This window comes from Sciurus carolinensis, chromosome 3 (assembly GCF_902686445.1).
Source record: "Sciurus carolinensis chromosome 3, mSciCar1.2, whole genome shotgun sequence".
Lineage (NCBI taxonomy): Eukaryota > Metazoa > Chordata > Mammalia > Rodentia > Sciuridae > Sciurus > Sciurus carolinensis.
Genome location: NC_062215.1, coordinates 88,075,534 through 88,097,710, shown reverse-complemented (window position 1 = coordinate 88,097,710; position 22,177 = coordinate 88,075,534). Strand labels below are relative to the sequence as shown.

The 22,177-nt window shown below is 36.2% G+C and overlaps 1 protein-coding gene across 1 annotated transcript in view; it reads left to right on the top strand.

Annotated features, from left to right (window-relative positions):
- The window catches only part of Mcm6 (minichromosome maintenance complex component 6), a 51,519-nt gene extending 33,183 nt beyond the window's left edge, over window positions 1-18,336 (top strand). The window contains exons 11-17 of the mRNA XM_047547680.1: window positions 1-156; window positions 1,250-1,378; window positions 5,937-6,098; window positions 10,257-10,392; window positions 11,170-11,325; window positions 13,685-13,824; window positions 17,838-18,336. Coding sequence (XP_047403636.1) covers window positions 1-156; window positions 1,250-1,378; window positions 5,937-6,098; window positions 10,257-10,392; window positions 11,170-11,325; window positions 13,685-13,824; window positions 17,838-17,954 — 996 coding nt within the window. The 3' untranslated portion in view covers window positions 17,955-18,336. The remainder of the gene's footprint in view (window positions 157-1,249; window positions 1,379-5,936; window positions 6,099-10,256; window positions 10,393-11,169; window positions 11,326-13,684; window positions 13,825-17,837) is intronic.
- The last annotated feature ends 3,841 nt before the right edge of the window (window positions 18,337-22,177 follow it).

Here is a 22,177-nt window from a genome sequence, read left to right as displayed (position 1 = left end):
GCTACTCTAAATGCCAGGACATCGATTTTGGCAGCTGCAAACCCAATCAGCGGACACTATGACAGGTCAAAGTCATTGAAACAGAATATAAATTTGTCGGCTCCAATCATGTCCCGATTTGATCTCTTCTTTATCCTGGTGGATGAATGTAATGAGGTAACCATGTGAGCTCTTGCTCTTAGCTTCCATTTTTATTTCTAGTTTGAATAATTGAAATGAGACAAGGCTAAAAGATTACTGCTCAATAGCTAGTACATGTGTGTGCATTGACCTTTAATTTTCCTCAGGGTGGCATAGTAATTTTTTGTTTCAGCTGGGTGCAGTGGCACATGTCTATGATCCTAGCAACTCAGGAGGCTGATGAAGGAGGATCTCAAGTTCAAGGACAGTCTTGGCAATTTAGCACGACCCTGTCTCAAAATACAAAACAAAAAGGACTGGGAGTGTAGCACCACTGGTTGAACCCCCAGTACAAAAAAATAATAATAATAATATTTTTTTTTTTGTATTATGGGTTGCTTTGGTTTAGTTTTTCAGTCACTTTAAAAACTTGGATGCCAAAGAGATTTTCTTTTTCTAAATGATGAGTCATTTGTCTTCCTGTTTCTTCCCATCAAGTTGTTAAATGTATAATAATTTTTTTCTGTTTATGTGATAGTTTTTTAAGATTGAGTGAAATCCCCAGCACTCCCTTACAAAATCGAGTGAAAATTCTTAGAGTTATTTGTACTTAGACTTAAATATTTAACATTTCACAGCTCAGGTGTGCACAACCACAGACTGACAATATGTAGGAGCTAATATTAGAACTCGTGCTATTAATTGTTCAGGATGAAGGTCTTCCATTTTATTAAGTACATTGTACAAGTCTTGATTGCAGTGGAACTTCAGAAATTATCTTTAATAAAATTTCATCATGTGAATGGTTAGAGGGCTTCCCCCCACACACAAATATGTAGGCATATGTAACCCTCAGATGGGACTTGTCTCATTTTCATATATGTCTGTTTGTGCATGGTATTAAATTAGTATTGGGAGCAGAGAAGATCAAGTTATAAGCCTTTAAAATTTAAGTAGAAATAATTGAAAGCTTATGGAGTTGTAAGAATAGTTTCCTCAAAAACTTGTTATGTATTAATATTTCAGTGGCATATTAGAGATTGTTTTTAACTCTAAATTTCTTATTGCCTAGGATAGTCTGGAGTAGATATTGCTGTGACTGACAGGTGATTTTCTTGTTTTGAATTAGGTTACAGATTATGCTATTGCTAGGCGTATAGTAGACTTGCATTCAAGAATTGAAGAATCAATTGATCGAGTCTATTCCCTTGATGATATCAGGAGGTATCTTCTCTTCGCAAGACAGTTTAAACCCAAGGTAATCTGTCCTTCTGTGTTGGGTTGGGATAAGGCATAGAATGTGTTATTAAAGTGAAATTTAAACAAGCGGGTTATATGGAAATTAACTGAATCTGTACTTACTTTTTACACTAAGTTTTTAAAAGTTTTCTTTTTTTTGAACAACAATTTGCTTCTTAGAAAGGGGATTATTTTTTAATCTGAGTAGTTCTGTATATTTGTTAGATGCTAATAAAAAGAGTCTTACTGGAGAAGAGTTTTAGAAAACTGAATAATGTAGAACATCCTTTTATTTCAGCTATTATCACCAAGAATTTTTTAAATGTTTGCCTAAATCATTAGTGTGGCCAGTGCTTGCTTTTTTTTTTTTTTTTTTTTTTTTTTTTGCGGTACTGGGGATTGAACCCAGGGCCTTGTGCTTGTGAGGAAAGCACTCTACCAACTGAGCTACATCCCCAGCCCTTAAATCTTTTCTTAAGAAAATATTGGATTCCTCTGGGCTATTGTGATGAATATGAAATATTATTTTATAGTAATAGATGCAGTTCATTGGATTGAATCTATATTGGATCCAGTATCATCTTCTATGCATTTATTTTTAAAAATAAACGTCTACGAATAGGAAAAGAAGTCAAACAATCTCTGTTTGCTAATGACATGATCCTATATCTAGAAGACCCACAGAACTCCACCAGAAGACTTCTAGAGCTTATAAATGAGTCTAGCAAAGTGGCAGGATATAAGATAAACACCCTTCAACTGAGGAAGAAATCAGGAAAACCATCCCATTTACAATAACATCAAAAAAAAACAAAAACAAAACAAAACCTGGAAATTAATCTCACCAAAGAGGTAAAAGAATTCTACAATGAAAATTATACAGCACTAAAGAAAGAAATTGAAGAAGGCCTTAGAAAATGAAGATGGAAAGACCTCCCACATATGTCCTTGGATAGGTAGAATTAATATTGTAAAGAACCATATGACCAAAAGCAATATGTAGATTTAATGCAGTCTCCATCAAAATACCAATGACATTCTTCACAGAATTTGAAAAAAACAATTCTTAAATTCATTTGGAAGAATAAGAGACCTAGAACAGCCAAAGCAATACTGAACAAGAAGAGTGATACAGGAGGCATCATATTACCTAATCTGAAATTATGCTACTGAGATGTAGTTTAAAAAACAAAACAAAAACCAGCATGGTATTAGCATCAAAATAGACATGAAGACCAGTGGAACAGAGTAGAAGACACAAAGACAAATGCGCATACTTAAAGCCATTTGATACTTAACAAAGGTGCCAAAAATATATTTTGGAGAACAGACAGCCTTTTTAACAAATGGTGCTGGGAAAACTGGATAACTATATGTAGAAAAATGAAACTAGATCTCTTATCTCTCACCTTGCACAAAAGTCAAATTGAAATTGAAAAGACTTAGGAATTGGAGGCTGGAGTTGTGACTCAGTGGTAGAGCTCTCACCTAGCATGCATGAGGCCCTGGGTTTGATGCTCAGCACCACATAAAAATAAAATAAAGGTGTGTGTTTACCTACAACTAAAAAATATATAATTTTTTTTTTTAAAGACTTAGGATTTAGATCAGAAACCTTGCAACTATTAAAACTTGTCAACACTCCATCATAAAGGTGTTGGCACCAACTTTCTGAACAAGAATTTTAAAGTAGAAGAAATAAGCCAATAATCAATAAGTGGGACACCATCAAATTTAAAAGCTTCTGCACAAGGGAAACAGTGTGAAGAGAGAGCCTACAGAAAGGAGAAAATCTTGGCCAGCTACTTCACTGATAGGGGATTAATATCCAGAGTATGTATAGAACTCAAAAAACTTCACACATACACAGACCCCCAACCCAAATGACTCAGTTAATCAATGGGAAAAAGAACTAAAGAAGAAACACACATGTAATCCCAACAGTTTGGGAGGTTGAGACAGGAGGATTAAAAAAAGCCAGCCTCAGTAGCTTAGTGAGGGCCTGAGCAATTTTACAAGATCCTGTCTCAAAACCTGGCTCGGAGATTAAGCACCCTTGGGTTCAATCCCCAGTACCAGAAAAAAAGAAAAATAAGAAACACAAATAACCAAATATTTGTGTTGACTGGAGATGTGCTGTGTCTCCAGTGTATGAACTGGAGAGCATCTGGCAATTGGGGAAACATAAAATGACACTAAGATTTCATCTTAGTCTGGTAAGAATGGCAGCCATCAAGAATACAAACTTTTATAAGTGCTAGCAAGGATGGGTGGGGGCGAGTATATTCGTACATTTTTGGTGGGAAATAGATAAGTAAACCACTTTTGCAATGTGGAAATCCTTGAAAAACTAGTAATGGAACTACCATATGACTTAGCTATCCCAGTATTTTCCTAAAATAACTAAAATCAGCATGCTGTAGCAGTATGGTTACCTCAATGTTTATAGCAGCATGGTTTACAATAGCTAAATTATGGAATCAACCCAGATGTCTGTCAATAAAGGACTGGGGAATGTGACTCAGTAGTAGAGTGCTTGCCTAGCATGTATTTAAGGCCCTGGGTTAGATTCCCAGCACCATAAAATAATACAAAATTAAAAATAGATGAATGGGTTAAGAAATCGTGGTATACATACATAATGGAGTTTTTCTTTTTTGTGGGGGCTTATCAGGGACTGAGCCCAGAGGCACTTAACCACAGAGCCACATACCCCAGCCAGTTTTTATTTTTTATTTTGAGACAGGGCCTTTCTAAGTTACTTATTAGGGCCTTACTACATTGCTGAGACTTACTTTGAACTTGAAATCTTCCTGCCTTAGCTTCCAAAGCTGCTTGGATTACAGGTATCTTCCACTGCACCCAGCCTATTTTATTTTTTGAGACAATCTTACTAAGTCGCTTGGGGCCTCAAACTTGGAATCCTGCCTCAGCCTCCCAAGTCACTGGAATTACAGGTGTGCACCATTGCGCCCAGCTTACACAATGGAATTCTAATTTACCAAAAAGAAGAATGAAATTATGACAATTGCTGGTAAATGGATAGAAATGGAGGACATCATGCTAAGTAAAATAAGCCAGACTCAAATTAAAAAAGGTCAGGGTCTGTGATTGTAGCTCGTGGTAGAGCACTCTCCTAGCATGTGTGGGGCCCTGAGTTTGATCCTCGGTACCACATAAAAATAAAATAAAGGTATTATGTCCACCTACAACTAATAAAACAAACAAAAAAAGAATTTAAAAAAAAAAAGGTCAGATGTTTTCTTGGATGTGGAAGCTAGAGTAAAATAAAGGAAAGAAGGAAGAAAGGATAGGATATCCAAAAGATATAGGGGAAAATCAGTAATGTAGAAGGAGATTGAAGAGGCAGAGTGGAGGGATAGGAAAGGGGAGACAATGCAGAATGAATTCTTTAAAAATTGTGTGCACATATAAATAGGTCACAGGGAATTTCACCTTTATGTATAAGTAAAAAGAACCAATCAGATATAGATGGGCCAGGCACGGTGGCGCACACCTGTAATCCCAGTGATTCAGGAGGATCGAGAGTTCAAAGCCAGCCACAGAAAATTAGCAAGGCCCTAAGCAACTCAGTGAGACCTTGTCTTCAAGTAAAATACAAAAAAATAGGGCTGGGGGTGTGGCTCAGTGGATTAAGAGCCCTTGAGTTGAATCCCTGGTACCAAAATAAAATTTTTAAAAATAAATAGGTGAGCAAAAGAAAGTCTAGCAGAGTAGAGGAAGGAGAGTGAGGGGGGGAAAGAGGATGGGAAGGAAAAGTGGGGGAGCTTGTATGATTTTGTCAGGATAAACCAAACTACTACGTGTAACTATAAAACTCTGATAAAAATAAACAAACATTCACAATGTGCATCTCTTTTTTTGTTGGCATTTTCCTATAGTAGACTATGGAAAACATTTTGTTTTATTCTAGTTGAGGTTTTTACACTTACATTACTTTAGAGAATTTTCCTTAGCTGTTAATTGTTACCTTCACTTGGTTATTCATGATATTGAGCTGGCTGTCACTCTCCCAGAAGAAATTCAGTCATGTCAAACAAAGGGTTATGAGTGACTTGTGTGTGAAAAGCTTATCTTCTCCATGACTATCTTGGTCCCTATGTGACTTTAGCACACTTTCTTAATATACTGAGTTCTTTGCTCCAAGAAATAATCTTTGGGTGATACGATCTACTGAACTAGCCAATATATATTTGTGTTGACTTCTTTTTCCCCAAAGAGGGCATGATGAGTTAAATAATTGAGCCTCAAGATAATCTGAACATTAATTTTTTTAATAAACTTTGACATCCAGAGCTGTAAAAGGTACTACTTCTTATTCTCTTACTTCAGCTTATTAAACATCATTTAGAAATGGTCATTTGCTTTAATACTAAGTCTGCTGTTTTCATATTCTTAAAATTAGAATATGGAATTCACAGGATTCCTTAGTATTAGTTTCTGTAGTAATTCATTGCCAAATTTCAGCCCTATTCCCCAAAATGTTTCGACATAGAATGCTCTTAAATTTATGTTAATGCATCTCTCATCTAACATCATTGCTGTTTTTGAAACAGATTTCCAAAGAGTCAGAGGACTTCATTGTGGAACAGTATAAACGTCTCCGCCAAAGGGATGGTTCTGGAGTAACCAAGTCTTCATGGAGGATTACAGTGCGTCAACTGGAAAGCATGATCCGTCTCTCTGAAGCTATGGCTCGGATGCACTGCTGTGATGAGGTATCAAAGTCACTTTGACATGATGAAAATAGAAATGAATTTCTTGACTTGTAGGCATGTTTTTTTCTTTGTTATGGTTCATCCTAAGAATTATTTGCAGATTTATTTTTATGTAGCTGTTGCTTACTTACAGGATACATGACCATGACATTTTTTTCCCTTTAAGATGGTTGTTGTCAGGGCTGGGGCTGTAACTCAGTGTGAGGCACTGGGTTTGATCCTTAGCACTGCATAAAAATAAACATATAAAATAAAGGCATGCTGTCCATCTACAACTACAAAATTTTTTTTAAAAAGGGTGCTGTAAAGCATTTATTAAGTCGAGTAGTTATACTAATGTTAATGAGATAATCATAGATAATAGCATATAGAAGTGAATTATCATTTATTCAGGAAAAATGTATTTAGACCCTGCAGTGTGCTAGGACTCTAGGCTGAGGACATAGGTATGGTAATGTAATCCCTGGCCTCAAGGGAGATTCTTCTTAGGTTTTATAATGTATGGGGATTGTCTTTCTTGGTTGGAGTTTTTTATTCTTGGGGCCTGGGAGTTGAACCCCAGCCTCATACATGCTAAGCATGCACCTTACCACTGAGCTACACCCCCCAGCCCCATGGTATTTTAAATTGTTCTTTGATCTCTGGGTTCCATGGGAATATGTTAGAGAGTATTGATAGGTAAAAGAATTATACAGTGGAAGGGCATTCAAGCTCCCCATCTCTGCTTCAGCTGAAGCAGCCTTTATATAATTTTTTATATTAGGTTAGAGTTTGTTTATCAAAGGGGCTTAGAGTTATTAAAAAGACATATGTTACATAGAGGAAAACATACACCTTGGTGATTTTTTTGTCGTTGTTTCTTAACATACATCCTTATGACTGACTGCTTGACTCAAGTTAAAAAACATTTCCGGGGAGTGGGAGGGGGGCAAGAATGGAGGAAGGAGGGACTGTATAGAGGGCTGGGAAGGGTGGGGGGAAGGAAAAAATAACAGAATGAATCAAACACCATTACCCTATGTAAATGTATGATTACACAAATGGTATGCCTTTACTTCATGTACAGAGAAACTGTGTATCCCATTTGTTTACAATAAAAATAAATTAAAAACAAAAGAAAACAAAAAAACATTTCCACTCCCAAGTTCAGAGCCAGCCTCAGCAACTTATTGAGGCCCCAAGCAACTTGGTGAGACCCTGTCTCAAAATAAAATATAAAAAGGACTGGGGCCAGGCATGGTGCCGCATGCGGCCTGGAATCCCAGTGGCTTGGGAGTCTGAGGCGGGAGGATCGTGATTTCAAAGCCAGCCTCAGTGAAAGAGAGGCACTAAGCAACTCAGTGAGACCCTGTCTCTAAATAAAATGGAAAATAGGGCTGGGGATGTGGCTCAGTGGTTGACTCGTAATCCTCCTGCCTTGGCCTCCCACGTCACTGGGATTATAGATGTGTACCATCATACTGAACTAAGTTTTTGGATTTTCTATGCGTTGTTCTGTTGATAAAGTATTTTTACACTAACTTAATAGTCTTTGATTCACCAAATGTTTAATATATACCTTTGTGAAATAAAATATAAATTGAGAGCCCTGCCTTCCATTGCAGTTTATCTAGTGGGAGTGAGGTGTATGCATTTAATTAAGCCTGTAAGGAATGAAAGAATATATATTTTTTGAGAGGAGAATATTATAATAAAGCATCACAAACAGATACAGAAATCATCTACTTTATTCCTCAAGAAGGGGAAGGTTTGTTTAGATGCCAATATTTAAACCTTATCCCTGAAGAGAGTAGAATTTCAATACAAGAGAGGCCTTAGGGAAAGGACCTTCTAGAGTAAAGGTGGAAAGTATAGTAAGAGCATAAGGTATCTAGAGGAAAGCAGAATGCACAAAGAAAAACTAGTTCACAGTAAAGGAGAATTCTAAAACATGCTAACTTCCATCCTTTTTTTTTTTTTTCATTGTGATATTTCTTAAAATGAGTTCCATAAAACTGGTATGGGACCAGTCATGGTGTTGCATGCCTGTAATTCCAGCAACTCAAGAAGCTGAGGCAGGAGAATCAGAAGATCTGTGCCAACTTGGGCAACTATGTGAGACCCCATCTCAAAATAAAAAGTGCTGGGCATGTGACTTAGTAGAGTCCCTCGGGTTTCAATCCCCAGTACCATACATAAACACACAAAAAACTGGTCTGTGTCTTAGGGCAATCTCTAATAGATTTTTCATTTTTTAAAATTAGTCTTCAAATAGGTAGCAGATTTACATAATATAAAATTAAGTGCACATATATCCTACATACACAAATAACATGTTTTAAATGAAATTGAGTATATTTGTATATGTATTTAAGAGCTATTACTATCTCCTTTTATATTCATGTTCTTTGTCAGTTTTTTTTAATATTTAGAAAGTTCTTTCTCTAAGATTATAAAGAACTTTCTCATTTCCTCTAAGGTGGTTTCATCATTTGCATCATTTGCATTTAAATCATATAAACATTGGTATTTTTTCTGCTGTAAGATGTGAGATATGAATCACTTGAAACCCCAACCCATCACTTGATTCTTTTTTAAACTGTTTTTCCTCATTCCAACAACATTTATTTTATTTTATTCTTTTCACATCAGTTTGGTATGCCTTTATTCTGTATTAATTCTTTTTTTAATTTATTTTTATTTTTTTAGTTGTCAATTGACCTTTATTTATTTATATGTGGTACTGAGAATTGAACCCAATGCCTCACACATGCTAGGCAAGCGCTCTACCACTGAGCCACAACGCCAGCCCTTATTCTGTATTAATTCTTATGGTTGCTAGAATCTCTTTCTAGAGTTTTTATTTGTTCTATTGGGCCTATCAGGTTCTGTTACATTGGTACCTTGATTTTTTAATCAGTGGGACATGATATTTTAAATGTAGAGCTACATTAGTTTCAATGTATTGTTTTCTTTTGACTGTTAGCTTGCTTAGTTAAAAAAAAAACTATTGAAACTTTTGTTGATATAACACTAAAAATATTAACTATGAAAGTTCACATCTTTGTGATTAATTTTCCCACTTAAGAATGTTACAACAGTTAGAGTAGACTACAATGTTACTATAAAAATCTCAGCCACTTTAAAACAGATCTTTTTGATCATGCTGTGTGTGTCCATTCAGTCAGCAGGGGCCTTCTCTTTGTGTCACTCAGATTCAGTCTGTTATAAAGGCTCAATCTTGAACTAAGTATCCATGAAGACAAAGGCAAGGAACAGAACAGGTAGAGAGCCACATGCCCCTCTTAACCATCAATCCAGAAATGACACTTCTGCTCACATTTCACTGGTCAGAGAAGTTAATGTGGCTATAACCTAAATTTAAGAAGATAGAGAAGTGCCTTTCTTCCAGGTCACCACAATGAAAAAAAAAATCATTGGTGAATTCTGATGACTACTATAAGTATCAGTATCTTTTCATTGGTCTTTTGTTTCCATCAGCAGTGTTTAAATTTTTTCTTTATATAATTTTTGCCTATTGTTAATTGTTTGTTTTGATATTTTGTCACCTTTTTTCTTTTTAAAATTTTTTTGTTTTACTTAGTAATACATAACAGTAGAATGTATTTATGCATTTTGATAAATCATACATAAATGGAGTATAATTTATCATTTTTCTGATTGTACGTATTATTGAATCACATTGGTCATGCAGTCATCTATGTACGTGAGGTAATATTGTCTGTATGATACTGAAGGTAGAATCTTGGATTTCATTTTCCAAATGTCCATTTTCATTGTTGTGTATTAGTCTATTAACAGATATACCACAACTTATTACTCATTGTTCTGTTAATGAACATTTGAGTAGTTTGCAATTTTGGTTCTTATTGGACATACATGTGTATGATGTGTAATGTATTCACATTTTTGTGAGTACACATCTAGAAGTGGAATTACTGGGTCTTAGGTATGTATTTAGTGAAAACTGCCAGTTATTATCAGTTTGTATGTTTACATTCCTGGCAACTCTTGGTATTGTCAGTCATTTTAGCCATTCTAGTGAGGTAATAGTGCTATTTCACGGGGGCAGGGTGTGTGCATGTGATTTTTTTTTTTATCTATTTGATATATCAAGAAGATTGACTTAACTAAATTACTTCATCATTCTTGGTTTAGGTCCAACCTAAACATGTCAAGGAAGCTTTTCGCTTACTGAATAAATCAATCATCCGTGTAGAGACACCTGATGTCAATCTAGATCAAGAGGAAGAGACCCAGATGGAGGTAGATGAGGGTCCAGGTGGCATCAATGGTGAGATGTTTGTTTATGACTCTTCTGAACTTAGGGACCAAGATCAACTTTTAGATGTCATATGGTACAAGGGTACTGGTTGATGGTTATGAAGTGTATATTTGGTAAAAGGGGAAAATACTGACTTGTTTTAACCATTTATAAGTTAAAGCACAATTAGATAGTTGATTTTTTATATATATATATATATATATATATATATATATATATATATGCTTAGCTGGGCATGTTGGCACATGCCAGTAATCCCAGTTTCTCAGGAGGCTAAGGCAGGAGGATTGCAAAGTTGATGCCCCAGCCTCAGCAACTTAGCAAGACCCTGTCTCAAAAAGGGCTGGGGATATAGCTCAGTGGTAGCTCCATCCCCAGTATTCAAAAAAAAAAAAAAAAAGTATGTGTGAAAGAAACATAAATGATGGTATTAGACTTAAATCCTTTGGACTCCACCCTTATTTGTAGTACTGTTAATTTGCTCTTAAATTAAAAACTTTTCAAGTATATTATAATGGGTAACTTATTAGAATTGTTAATTTTGTACATGGTACTGTAAGTAGATTTTATATCATGAAATCTTTGTCTTCATCCCTCATATTCCTTCATACCTTCATTAGTAAAGTTTATCAGTTTGCTAATTTATTTGCAAAATTATTATATGCTATGTTTAACTGTGCTTATTCTGAGGTTAATAGTAAATATAAGCAGTACGTTTACAAATGTTTGATAAGGGAATGTTGAAGTCTCATAAAACAAGATGGAGGTAGTTAATTTTTCACATAGGTCATGCTGACAGCCCCGCCCCTGTGAATGGAATCAATGGCTACAGTGAAGACATAAATCAAGATACCACTTCCAAAGCCTCCTTAAGGTTGGGCTTCTCTGAGTACTGCCGAATCTCCAACCTTATTGTTCTTCACCTGAGAAAGATGGAAGAAGGTGAGGCTATGCCTAATACTGTTTCCATGCTCACTTATACAAACTGTATTTGTATAAGCCACTTTGGATTGCTAAATATTGTATTGTTCTCTCAAAAGAAATGATAAATCATTATACAGACTCCCCCACACCCCACTTTCTGCATTTTATTGTATCACACACTTTAGCAAAGTAAATTTATGCAATATCAGCATAACCTGCCAGCCTGACCATTTTCTTACAAGTTTATTGTCAGAAGTTTATGGATCATTCTTATTTAATGTTTTTGACCTATTTTAGTAATTTTGTAGCAGAATTTTTGAATCTAATAACATAGAAAGACACATAGGACTAAAGGTGTAGCTCAGTGGTAGAGCATTTATGTTGTATTTGCTTGTTTTTGTTTTTTGTTTGTGGTGCTGAGGATCAAACCCTGGGCCTCACATATGCTAGGCAAGCACTCTTCCACTGAGTTATATATACACCCTCAAACCCACAAAATTAAAAAAATACAGAATTACTACTGTTAGGCTAGGGATATAGCTCAGTGGTAGGGGACTTGCCTAGCATGCACATGGCTCTGGTTCCATCCCCAGCACTATCAAAAAATTATTACTTCTTACAATGACTTTATTTAAAACAGACGAACTCCTAGTATATTTATATTTGATAGACAAGTTGAGCCCAAGGGAAAGAAACCACTGCAGACTAGAAATGGAGAAAGATTCTCATCTATCCATCAGTAAAGTGTGTTCTTTGGACACTAGTACACTTCTTACTCTTTGCTGCTTCACCATGCTATTCAGAGTTCTCACCCTGTTGTTAGCCACAAGGCAGAAAGAAAAAGGACAAAATCAAGGAGTAGAATTTAAACGTCTATTTAATAATTAAGCATTAGGTAATCCTTACTTTTAAAGTTTCAAGGGTGATTTCATTACTAGCTTCCAGGCATACTTTGTCATCAGTTTTCACTCAGTTATAGAGGAAGAGAACACCAGAGATTGTCTTGCCTTACTGAATATTTGAACTCTGCAGTTTCTGCCCTTATTTCCCTGGAAAGTGGACCAATAGAAGGAGAGAATATAACAAAGTGGTCATTACAACACACATTAATTGTTTTATCCCCACTCCTTTCTCACATAAATTTTAAAAATTTGGGAGCTCACATTTTTTTCTGTTGTATCTTTTTTTTGCAGGGGATGTGGGGGTTTGTTTTTTGTTTTTCTTTCTCAGGGCCCAGGTACTTGAGTATGTGTTAGGCAAGCACTTTGCCACTCATTTTACCCCTAGACTCCATGTTACACTTCATTATTCTCTTTCTCCCATGTGTAACTAAGTTTTAAACACATGAACTGTTGATGGAACAAAGATATGATTATCACCCAGACGTTGCATTCCACAAATTTTACTTGCTCTTCTTTCTTTACTAAGGTAAGTAACTTCTTATTTCTCAGTCCTCAAGTAATTAGCAGTTTTCTAGTGTAGGGAACACAACTTTAAACCATGGAAGTCACTAGCTAAAGAACTTTTGGATAAAAACACCGAAATTTTAGTGCAGCCATAATAAAACTTTTTAAAGGTATTATTATTATTAACTACTTGAAGAAAATTGAATCTGCATTAGACTCTAAAGAGGAACTAATAAATTCAATTTTTTTTTTCATTTTTAGTGGTGCTTGGGGATTGAACCTGGGACCGGGTGTGTACTGAACACAAGTCTGTTCTGAGTTTCAATCCCCTAGAATTTTCCTGATTTGATTTTGTGTTTTATTTGAAACTGTTAGAACCAAAAAGTAACATTTTCTTTTATTACCCTTTATATCTGGTGACTGCATTATCTAGGTTCCAGCTTTCCTTGTGATTTGAGAGTTCCATCTTGAACTTTATAAAGCAGCAATTAAGTTGGCATGGATAGACCTTGATAGAATAAATTGGTAATTTTTTATTTTGAAGGACCACCCATGAATTTTACTTCTTAGTTGACTCCAGTTCCATAAAGTTCCCCTTTCCAAAGAGGAAAAGTTATATCTAAAAAGTTTTGCTTTCTGTTGCTTTGCTCCTAATTTATGGTTTCATAAATTGCTCTTGGCAAACATTCTCATAAGTGATGAAGCATAAAATGAAGGAAAGACCTTCATACTTTGAAATCTTAATAGCGTTCGGAAACTTGTTTCTTATCTCTTTTATTAGGTTTTTCTCATTTTCTGGATAAAGTGTACTTTAACACAAATAATATGATAGGTTATTTCCAGCTTAATGCTGGGACATTGTAAACCTTATTTCAGCAGATGAACTTTGTGACAGGTTGATGGTTATCTAATCTGTATATTATCTTGTGTATGCAAACTCCAGGATTTTAAAATGTATATTTTTGTTGCAGAGGAGGATGAGTCAGCATTAAAGAGGAGTGAGCTTGTTAACTGGTACTTGAAGGAAATCGAATCAGAAATAGACTCTGAAGAGGAGCTTATAAATAAAAAGAGGATCATAGAGAAAGTTATTCATCGACTCACACACTATGTATGTACATAACAGTATGCTGTAGTATTTAATGAGGTAGTTCATGTCTCATAAATGTATTTTTAATGTGTTTACCTTGAATCATTTGGGTATAGTCAGAGTTAAGAGTTAAGGAATATTAAGAAGTAAATGACTTATTTCCTTTGTTAACACAAGCAGAATGTGGGTGAAATCCAGGAAAGTGGCTTTGGTATCTTAACTGTTTGGGTGTTTTTAGTTTTTAAACTTTTATTTTTCAGCGTATGTCTCATCTTTCTTAATATCCTTAGTTCTGATCTTATCCAGTCCAATAATCATTTTTTTTTCCTTCTTATTTCAGCTTTCTTCTCTCTTTGTCCTACTTGTTTATGTCAAAACCCCAGCCTTGGTTAAATTTATTTATTTTTTTCTTTTTTGTACTTATGTCCAAGCATCTTAAAATATCTGGAGAAAGCATACAATTGTGTGCCCAGTTTTATTTAAATTTATGACCATAATCTCAAATGGACAGTCTTAACTTTTTGTTTGATCAACTTCATGGTAACTGTAAAGCACCGTTACTTTTCCCTAGGTGGTTCACTTTCCCACTTTTAACCAACTGTTATATTGCTTCTCCCCACCCCTTGAATCAGGTAGTCATTCTCAGTACTCAGTCTGTCTGTAACATGTTATAGTTGTTTACTTCTTCTGGAAAACTTCACATTCTTCTGGGTCTTTTGTGTCAGTTTCTTTTCAGGAATCTTTCTCTCTTCTTAGGTAATAGATACAAATGTCTTTAGTGTAAACATTCTCATTTGGTTTTATGACTTCATCCATCTGTCAGTGACTCCCAAATTTATAGCTCGTGCTCTCTGTCTCTTTCTCTCTCTCTCTCTCTCTCTCTCTCTCTCTCTCTCTCTCTCTCTCCCTCTCCCTCCTCTCTCCTCTAAACTCCAAATGTATATAACCATTTGACTGCTGAATGAATGAACAGATTTTTTGCCCTTAATGTGTTCCAAAACAGTTCTTTACCAGACATGCCTATAATCCCAGCAACTTATTAGCGAGGCCTTATCTCAAAGTAAAAAGGACTATTATAGAGCACCCCTGGGTTCATTCCTCAGTACCACAAAAGAAAAAAACGTTCTTTCTTTCCCTCTTCAATTTTCCCATTTATTCAATTGTTAGCAGCCAAACACCTTAGAACAATCCTTGATTCCTCTGTTCTTTTCTTTACCTTCTCCAGCTTACCCAAGTCACTAGGCCTGAACGTCTGTCAACTTGTATATTGATTCTCCACCCAGCAGCCAGTCAAGTCTTTTTGCTGTTTTTCTTCTTTAGTTTCCAGTACTTTATTCACATTTAGAATAAAATTCAGTCGCCATGCCATGCAGAACCCTACACAGTTTTAGCCCATCTCTCATTTGTTTCATAGCTTTATTTCTTTGCCTATTCCTCCCCAGTGACACTGGCCTTGTCACTGTTCCTTAGACACACCAAACATGAACAGCTTTGCATTTGCCTTTGTCTCTTTTCCCAGGTTCTCTCCTCTTTTCTGAGGTCTCTTCAAATGTTACCTCCTCATAGAAGCCTTTTATGCCCAACATGTCAAAATAGCAGTGTGCTGCTCAGTCATCCTGCTTTATGTTGCTTCACATTGCCCCTTTTCTCTTCTAAGTGTTTGTTTATGACTCTCAGAATGTAAGCTCCATTCTGGAAGGGCTTTGTTTTGTTCACTGCAATATTTCCAGAATACTGTACAGTGGTGCCTAGAACATAGAAGGGTCAAATATTTGTTGAATGATAGAATTTTTTAGTTCACATGACAGTCAACCATCATGCGCATTCACTCAGTGGTGCTTGCTGTGTAAATATTACACCTCGCCTGTTAGGGTTGTGTCACCCCAAAATATTACCCTGTGGGGTTAGATGGATATATTATTATAAGTGTGTGTGTGTAGGAGTGAGAACTACTACTCAGATCAGGATCTAATATATATATGAAAGTTAGGCTGAATTGAGGAAGTATGCATGCAGAGCTTTTTTTTTTTTTTTTTTTTTGGTGCTAGGGTTGGAACCCAGGGCCTTGTGCTTACAAGGCAAGCACCCTACCGACTGAGCTATCTCCCCAGCCCCCAGAGTTTTCTTTCTAATGGTGGGAAATATCTTTGCATAGACCAGCCCTTCCCTCCCTTGTGCCCCATGGGATTAGTATAAAGGAAGATATCCAGACAAGAAATTCATATGAAGATTATAGAACACATCATGGAGCTAACTGATCTAAATCAGGATTCTTTTTTAGTTTGACTTACCACTGAACTAACTTGCCACATCAGACAAGAGAGCTTGTACTGTACTGATTGATGTGCTTCTCGTGCAAGTGGGCTAGCACAGAGTACTTCAGAGTGTCCAGTCCCCCTTAATAGCATCAATGCTCTTACTATGGGACTTTGCCAAACTTCTTAGGATCAAATCATTATTTCCTAAGTTGTTTTCCATGGGGTTGACTAGAAGCTCTTCTCATTTATGGACATTTTCAACTAATTAACAAGTATATAGTAGAATTGAATTTAAGACTGGGCTAGTGGCACATACCTATAATCCTAGTGACTCAGGAGGGTAAGACATTCTGTAATATTAAGCACAAGGCAAGAGCATAATGTTCTACCTGTGCTGATGTGCTAATAGGCAAAAGTGTGAAAATATATGAAAGGATCCATTGGGCCAATCTTTGAATAACTAAGAAAACAACTTTATCTAATCATAATAAAGAAGACTAAAGGTCTCCACATGATATTCTCTAGTCAGAGGATTTCAAAGTTCCATTATGTTTATCAAAATAAGCATTGTGGTTGTGATTAACAGTGATTGTTAATGGTAATTTAACTGAGGATCTTTCTCCTTAGAGATCTGAATGGAAGAGAAGTCAGTCAGTCATATAATCCTGTCATTCAAGTCTGGGACTCTGGTTTTATTCAGTTTTTGTTTAATGTTTCCACATCTCAGGTCTGCACCTAGTCCTAAACTTGATACTTGTAAGGATTAAAAGAAATGTTTAGGCAGGTGCAGTGACGCATGCCTGCAATTCCAGGAGTTCAGGAGACTGAGGCAGGAGGAGCCAAACTCAAGCCAGCCTTAGCAGCTTAGCAAGAGCTTGTCTCAAATTTTTAAAAAGGGATGGGGATTAAGATTCCCTGGGTTCAATCCAGAATGTGTACATAAGTAAATGAATAAACAAATACTCAATCAGGTTGAGTATATGCAAAGCACTGGATTGCTGGGTTCAATCTCCTGCACTACAAAAAAAAAAAAACAGCATGTTCTACTTTGGCTTTTATTAGCTCCGAGTGAAAAACTTTTCAGATAAGTTATCTTTAGATTCTACTTCTAATCAAATTGAGTGGGTGGTATATGGAAAAAGCCCAGTGACCAGTAATAAAAAAATAATAATATTATTAAATAAAATTAAACAGATTTAATTATTAGAGAATTTTTCATAATTTTAAAATTTCAAGCAAAATTTTTACCTTTTTCCCCAAATATTCAGGCATTACTTTTTTCAAAGTTACATTAACAGTCATTGGATGTAATGTGCCGGGAAGCATTAAAATCACACTACCTGTTGAGCTTAAATTTTTTCAAAGGTTTATGGTATGAAAAGCAACCTAATGGAAAAGGATGTTTGGCAGAATACTGATAGTGATTTTAAGAAATAGTCCTTGTCCAGGAAGTTTTGGGTGGTAAAATCAAACAATGTCAGTGATAAACCTTCAGAAAGATCAGTATATCTGGACTGTTGCCAGACACAGTGGTACATGCCTATAATCCCAGCAACTCTCTAGGGGCTAAGAAAGGAGGATTGCAAGTTTCAGGCCAGTCTCAGCAACTTAGGCCCTAAGCAACTTAGACCCTGTCTCAAAGAGCTGGGGATGTAGCTGGTGGTAAGGTACCCCCTGGGTTCTATCCCCAATACCAAAAACAAAAATAAAAAAAAAAGTGTGTCTGACATTTTTATAATACTGCTGGAGACCTGAGAAAAAATGTTTGTTTTATAGGACCATGTTCTAATTGAGCTTACCCAAGCTGGATTGAAAGGCTCCACAGAAGGAAGTGAGAGCTATGAGGAAGATCCCTACTTGGTAGTTAATCCTAACTACTTGCTTGAAGATTGAGATGCTGAAAGTAACTGACCAGAGCTAAGTAACCATGTCACACCACCTCCTGGCCTGGAACCTGGATAGAGCTCTGTTAGGTTGAGAATTGTTTCTGGGAGTGGTGCTTCAGATTTGTTTCAAGAAACAGGAACTGAGTAGATAGTCCTGTGTCACACTGCATTCTTTTTATATCAGTACGGACTTCAGCTCATTCCTTGTGTATTCTTGTCCTAATGAAGTTGGACCCCAATAATATATAGTTTCTGGGACTAAGACTTTTGTTTTCATGTGTAGGGAAAGACCTGTTGCTTTCATGGTATATGATATCCTATCGAAGAAATAACTTTTCCAGTTGCCAACTACTGCTTTTATTCATCAAAATAAAATAACTCATTCTGAAGTTGTCTATTGGATTTATTTCTACTCTGCTCTGAATATTGTGTTCATATACTTTTGAGTGGTAGTCCTTTTTTCACTTAATCTGGGGTGAAGGGGTGGAAGGGGTGGGTGGCATTATGGGTTTAGAATTAGGTTCCTTGAAGAGGAGTCATTAGAGAATTAGAATCAAAGCTAGAGGACTTGGAGATGACTTTCCAAGGTTTAATTCCAGTGGGATTTTTTTTGTTGTTGTTTGTTTTGTTTTGTTTTGTTTTGATTTTTTAGGTAGGTCATAAAAATAAAAAGTTTTCATACTTTTTTTTCATTACTCTTTAATAATTTCTTCTGTTGTAAAGGTAATTTATTGGAGTTGTTTTAAATTGCTATTTTAAGAGAAGTAAAGTCATTTTCTATATTACAACCTACAGGAAATAATTATGAGGTTTAGCATGATTGGTATGTTCATGGTGTCTTTTTTGTTGTTCTGGGAATTGAATCCAGAGCCTTGTACATGCTAGGCAAGCACTTTTTTTTTTTTTAAGTTGTAGATGGACATAATACCTTTATCTCTTTTTTTATGTAGTGCTGAGGCTTGAACCCAGTGTCTCACACATGCTAAGCGAATGCTCTACCACTGAGCCACAAACCCAGCCCTAGTCAAGCACTTAATCACTGAGCTAGATCCCTAGCCCACTATAATATCTTTACATTGTTTTTCTTTCTTTCTTTTTTTTTTTTTTTTTTCAGTGCTAGCATAAAACCCAGAGCTTTATGCAGAGAAAGCAAGTACACTGAGCTGCATCCTTAGTCCTTTTTATTTTGAGTCTCACTAAGCTGTCTAGGCTGACCTAAAATTTGTATTCCTCCTGCATTCAACCCCTCGAGTAGTATGATGGCTTATGATGAGTAGCATGATGCCACTTTTAACAACAGATGGTCTTCTAGGGTCTGTACAACCAGTGAGAGTATTTCTGTGTGATAAGTTCTCAATGATTTCAGTCAGGTGCATTGGCACATGCCTATAGTCCCAGCTGCTCAGGTGGCTGTGGTAGGAAGATTGCTTGAACCCAGGAGTTTAAGAGCAACCTGTGCAATGTAATGAGTGACCCAGTATCAGAATAAAAGAAACCTGACTTGAAAATGATGGGGTGAAGGAATCAGAAAAATTGTAGTCAATGCAGGATACAAGTTCCTGTCAGATGTGTTCCTAATTAACAAGGGTGAGAGACCTTAACAATGGGATGAGGAGGCTCAGTATGAAAATGCAGGAGCAACAAGAAAGCCCTCTCCCATTTCTATTAGGAAGTTTGTGTACTGACTTCATTAGGAAAATGGGGTGGGGAGATCCTGAAAGGAAACAACTTGACTGGAACTTGAACATTAATTTGACCAAATATATACCCAAAAGAAAACTTTAAAACTAGGAAAAATGGCTTCCTTTTTGGTGAATTTGTCCTCTTCCGTCCAGTTCTGCCATTAGAGAGAAGGGGACTCCAGAGCAAGATCATTACTGCAAAAAATGAAGTCCATTTTCATAGGTGAATATGTATGCTTACATTTGCACACATCCTCTTTACTTGGTAGGGAGCTAAAGTGGTTAATGGGTAATAGAGCATGTATAAGATCTTGATGAAAATTAGAAATAAGGTGAGTATAGACTTTCAGAAGGAAAAGTTTTGAATTTTGTAATGTCAGCTGATGTGTAAATTTAATGGATTTTCAATCAAATGCTAAGTGATGTCCATCAATCAGGAAATCATAAGTTATGACATTGGGATACACACAAAAGTGACATAGACCTAGATATTCTGAAATGGGAATATCTCCAGGACACATGAGAGAAGAAATATGTAAACTTACAAGATTCTGGGAAAAAGTATGATAGGTAGCATTTCAAATAGTGCAGAAAGATGACTTGAGAGGCTAAGGCCTCTAAGGATCACAAGTTCAAGGCTGATCTCTGCAGTTTGTTGAGACTGTCTCAAAAACTAAACAGGACTGAGAATGCAATTTAGTAGTAGAGCACCCCTGAGTTAAATTCCTTTTATTGGGGGGAAAAGTGGGGAAGAACAGCCTATTCAATAGCATGTTAGAAATTAGCTTGCCTTACAATATATGCAATTAAAATTCAGGATGGGGGCTGGGGGGATAGCTCAGTTGGTAGGGTGCTTTCCTTGCAAGCACAAGGCCCTGGGTTTGCGATCCCCCAGCACCGCAAAAAAAAAAAAAAAAAAAAAAAATTCAGGATGGGTTAAAGAAGATGTTAAAATCAAGAATAATCGATAAGCAACAATAGATGTTAGGATATGGGGAAAAAGGTACACTCATACATTGCTGGTGGGGCTGCAAATTAGTGCAGCCACTCTGGAAAGCAGTGTGGAGATTCCTTAGAAAACCTGGAATGGAACCACCATTTGACCCAGCTATCCCATTCCTCGGCCTATACCCAAAGGACTTAAAATCAGCATACTACAGAGATACAGCCACATCAATATTCATAGCTGCTCAATTCACAATAGCCAGATTGTGGAACCAACCTAGATGTCCTTCAATTGATGAATGGATAAAGAAACTGTGGTATATATACACAATGGAATATTACTCAGCTATAAAGAATAATAAAATTATGGCATTTGCAGGCAAATGGATGAAATTGGAGAATATCATGCTAAGTGAGATAAGCCAATCTCAAAAATCCAAAAGATGAATGATCTCACTGATAAGTGGATGATGACACATAATGGGGGGTGGAAGGGGGGCAAGAATGGAGGAAGGAGGGACTGTATAGAGGGAAAAGAGGGGTGGGAGGGGAGGAAAAATAACAATGAATCAAACATCATTACCTTATGTAAATGTTTGATTCCGCAAATGGTATGCTATTACTCCATGTACAAACAGAAACAACATGTATCCCATTTGTTTACAATAAAAATAAATTAAAAAAAAAATCGAATATTTACATAGGTTTGACCTTGGATTTTTTTTTAGAAACTGGTACTAGTAAGTGTCAAAATGTGAAATTCTGCAACATGTTAGCAAGGCAGAAATTTAGGAATACTACTAGGAAGGATTTAAATTTGAAGAAATCTCATTTCAATCAATTTGGGTATGCCTGAGAATCCATCTACAAAAATGTTCACAAATGGACAAGGTGTGTATAAGGATATTCATTTGCAGCATTGTTTGCAACATATTAAAACTTAAGCTGGGTGTGGTGGCACAGGTCTGTAACCTCTTCAACTCAGGCAGGAGCATCACAAATTTGAGGCAAGCCTGAGCAATTTAGCAAGACTCCATCTCAAAAAATAGAAAGGGCTGGGATGTAACTCAGTAGTAGAGTTCTCCTGAGGGAATGGGGGAAACAAACTTAAAAGCAACAAAAATGTTCAATATGTAAGAGGTTTAATTATGCTCCATCCTTGCTATGGAGTGCTGTGCATCTGTTAAAAAGAGATTGCTCCTAGAGTTATTGAGTGCAAAAAAGAGCTTAATAATGCCATGATTCCAAATACAATGTCATGATTCCAAATACAATAATTTATGTCAGATACTTTAAATGTTAAATGCATAACCATTAAGCTATGTGGCAAAAGAAAACTGGAAGAAATTATAATGTGCCAATTTTTAAAAAACTTTAAAAAAAGAAGCAAGATGGAAGAATACACATTGTTGAAGGTGTTTAGGAAGAGGAGGGAAGTGAGCAAAGGGGAATTTACAAGATTTTCATAGATGTTTCTATATCTAAATATTTTACAAAATGTATCCATTGGGACCTCTACCACTGGGCTGCTTCCCCAACCCCCTTAACATTCTTAAAATTTGAGACAGGGTCACATTAAATTTAAGGCTGGCCTAGAACTTGT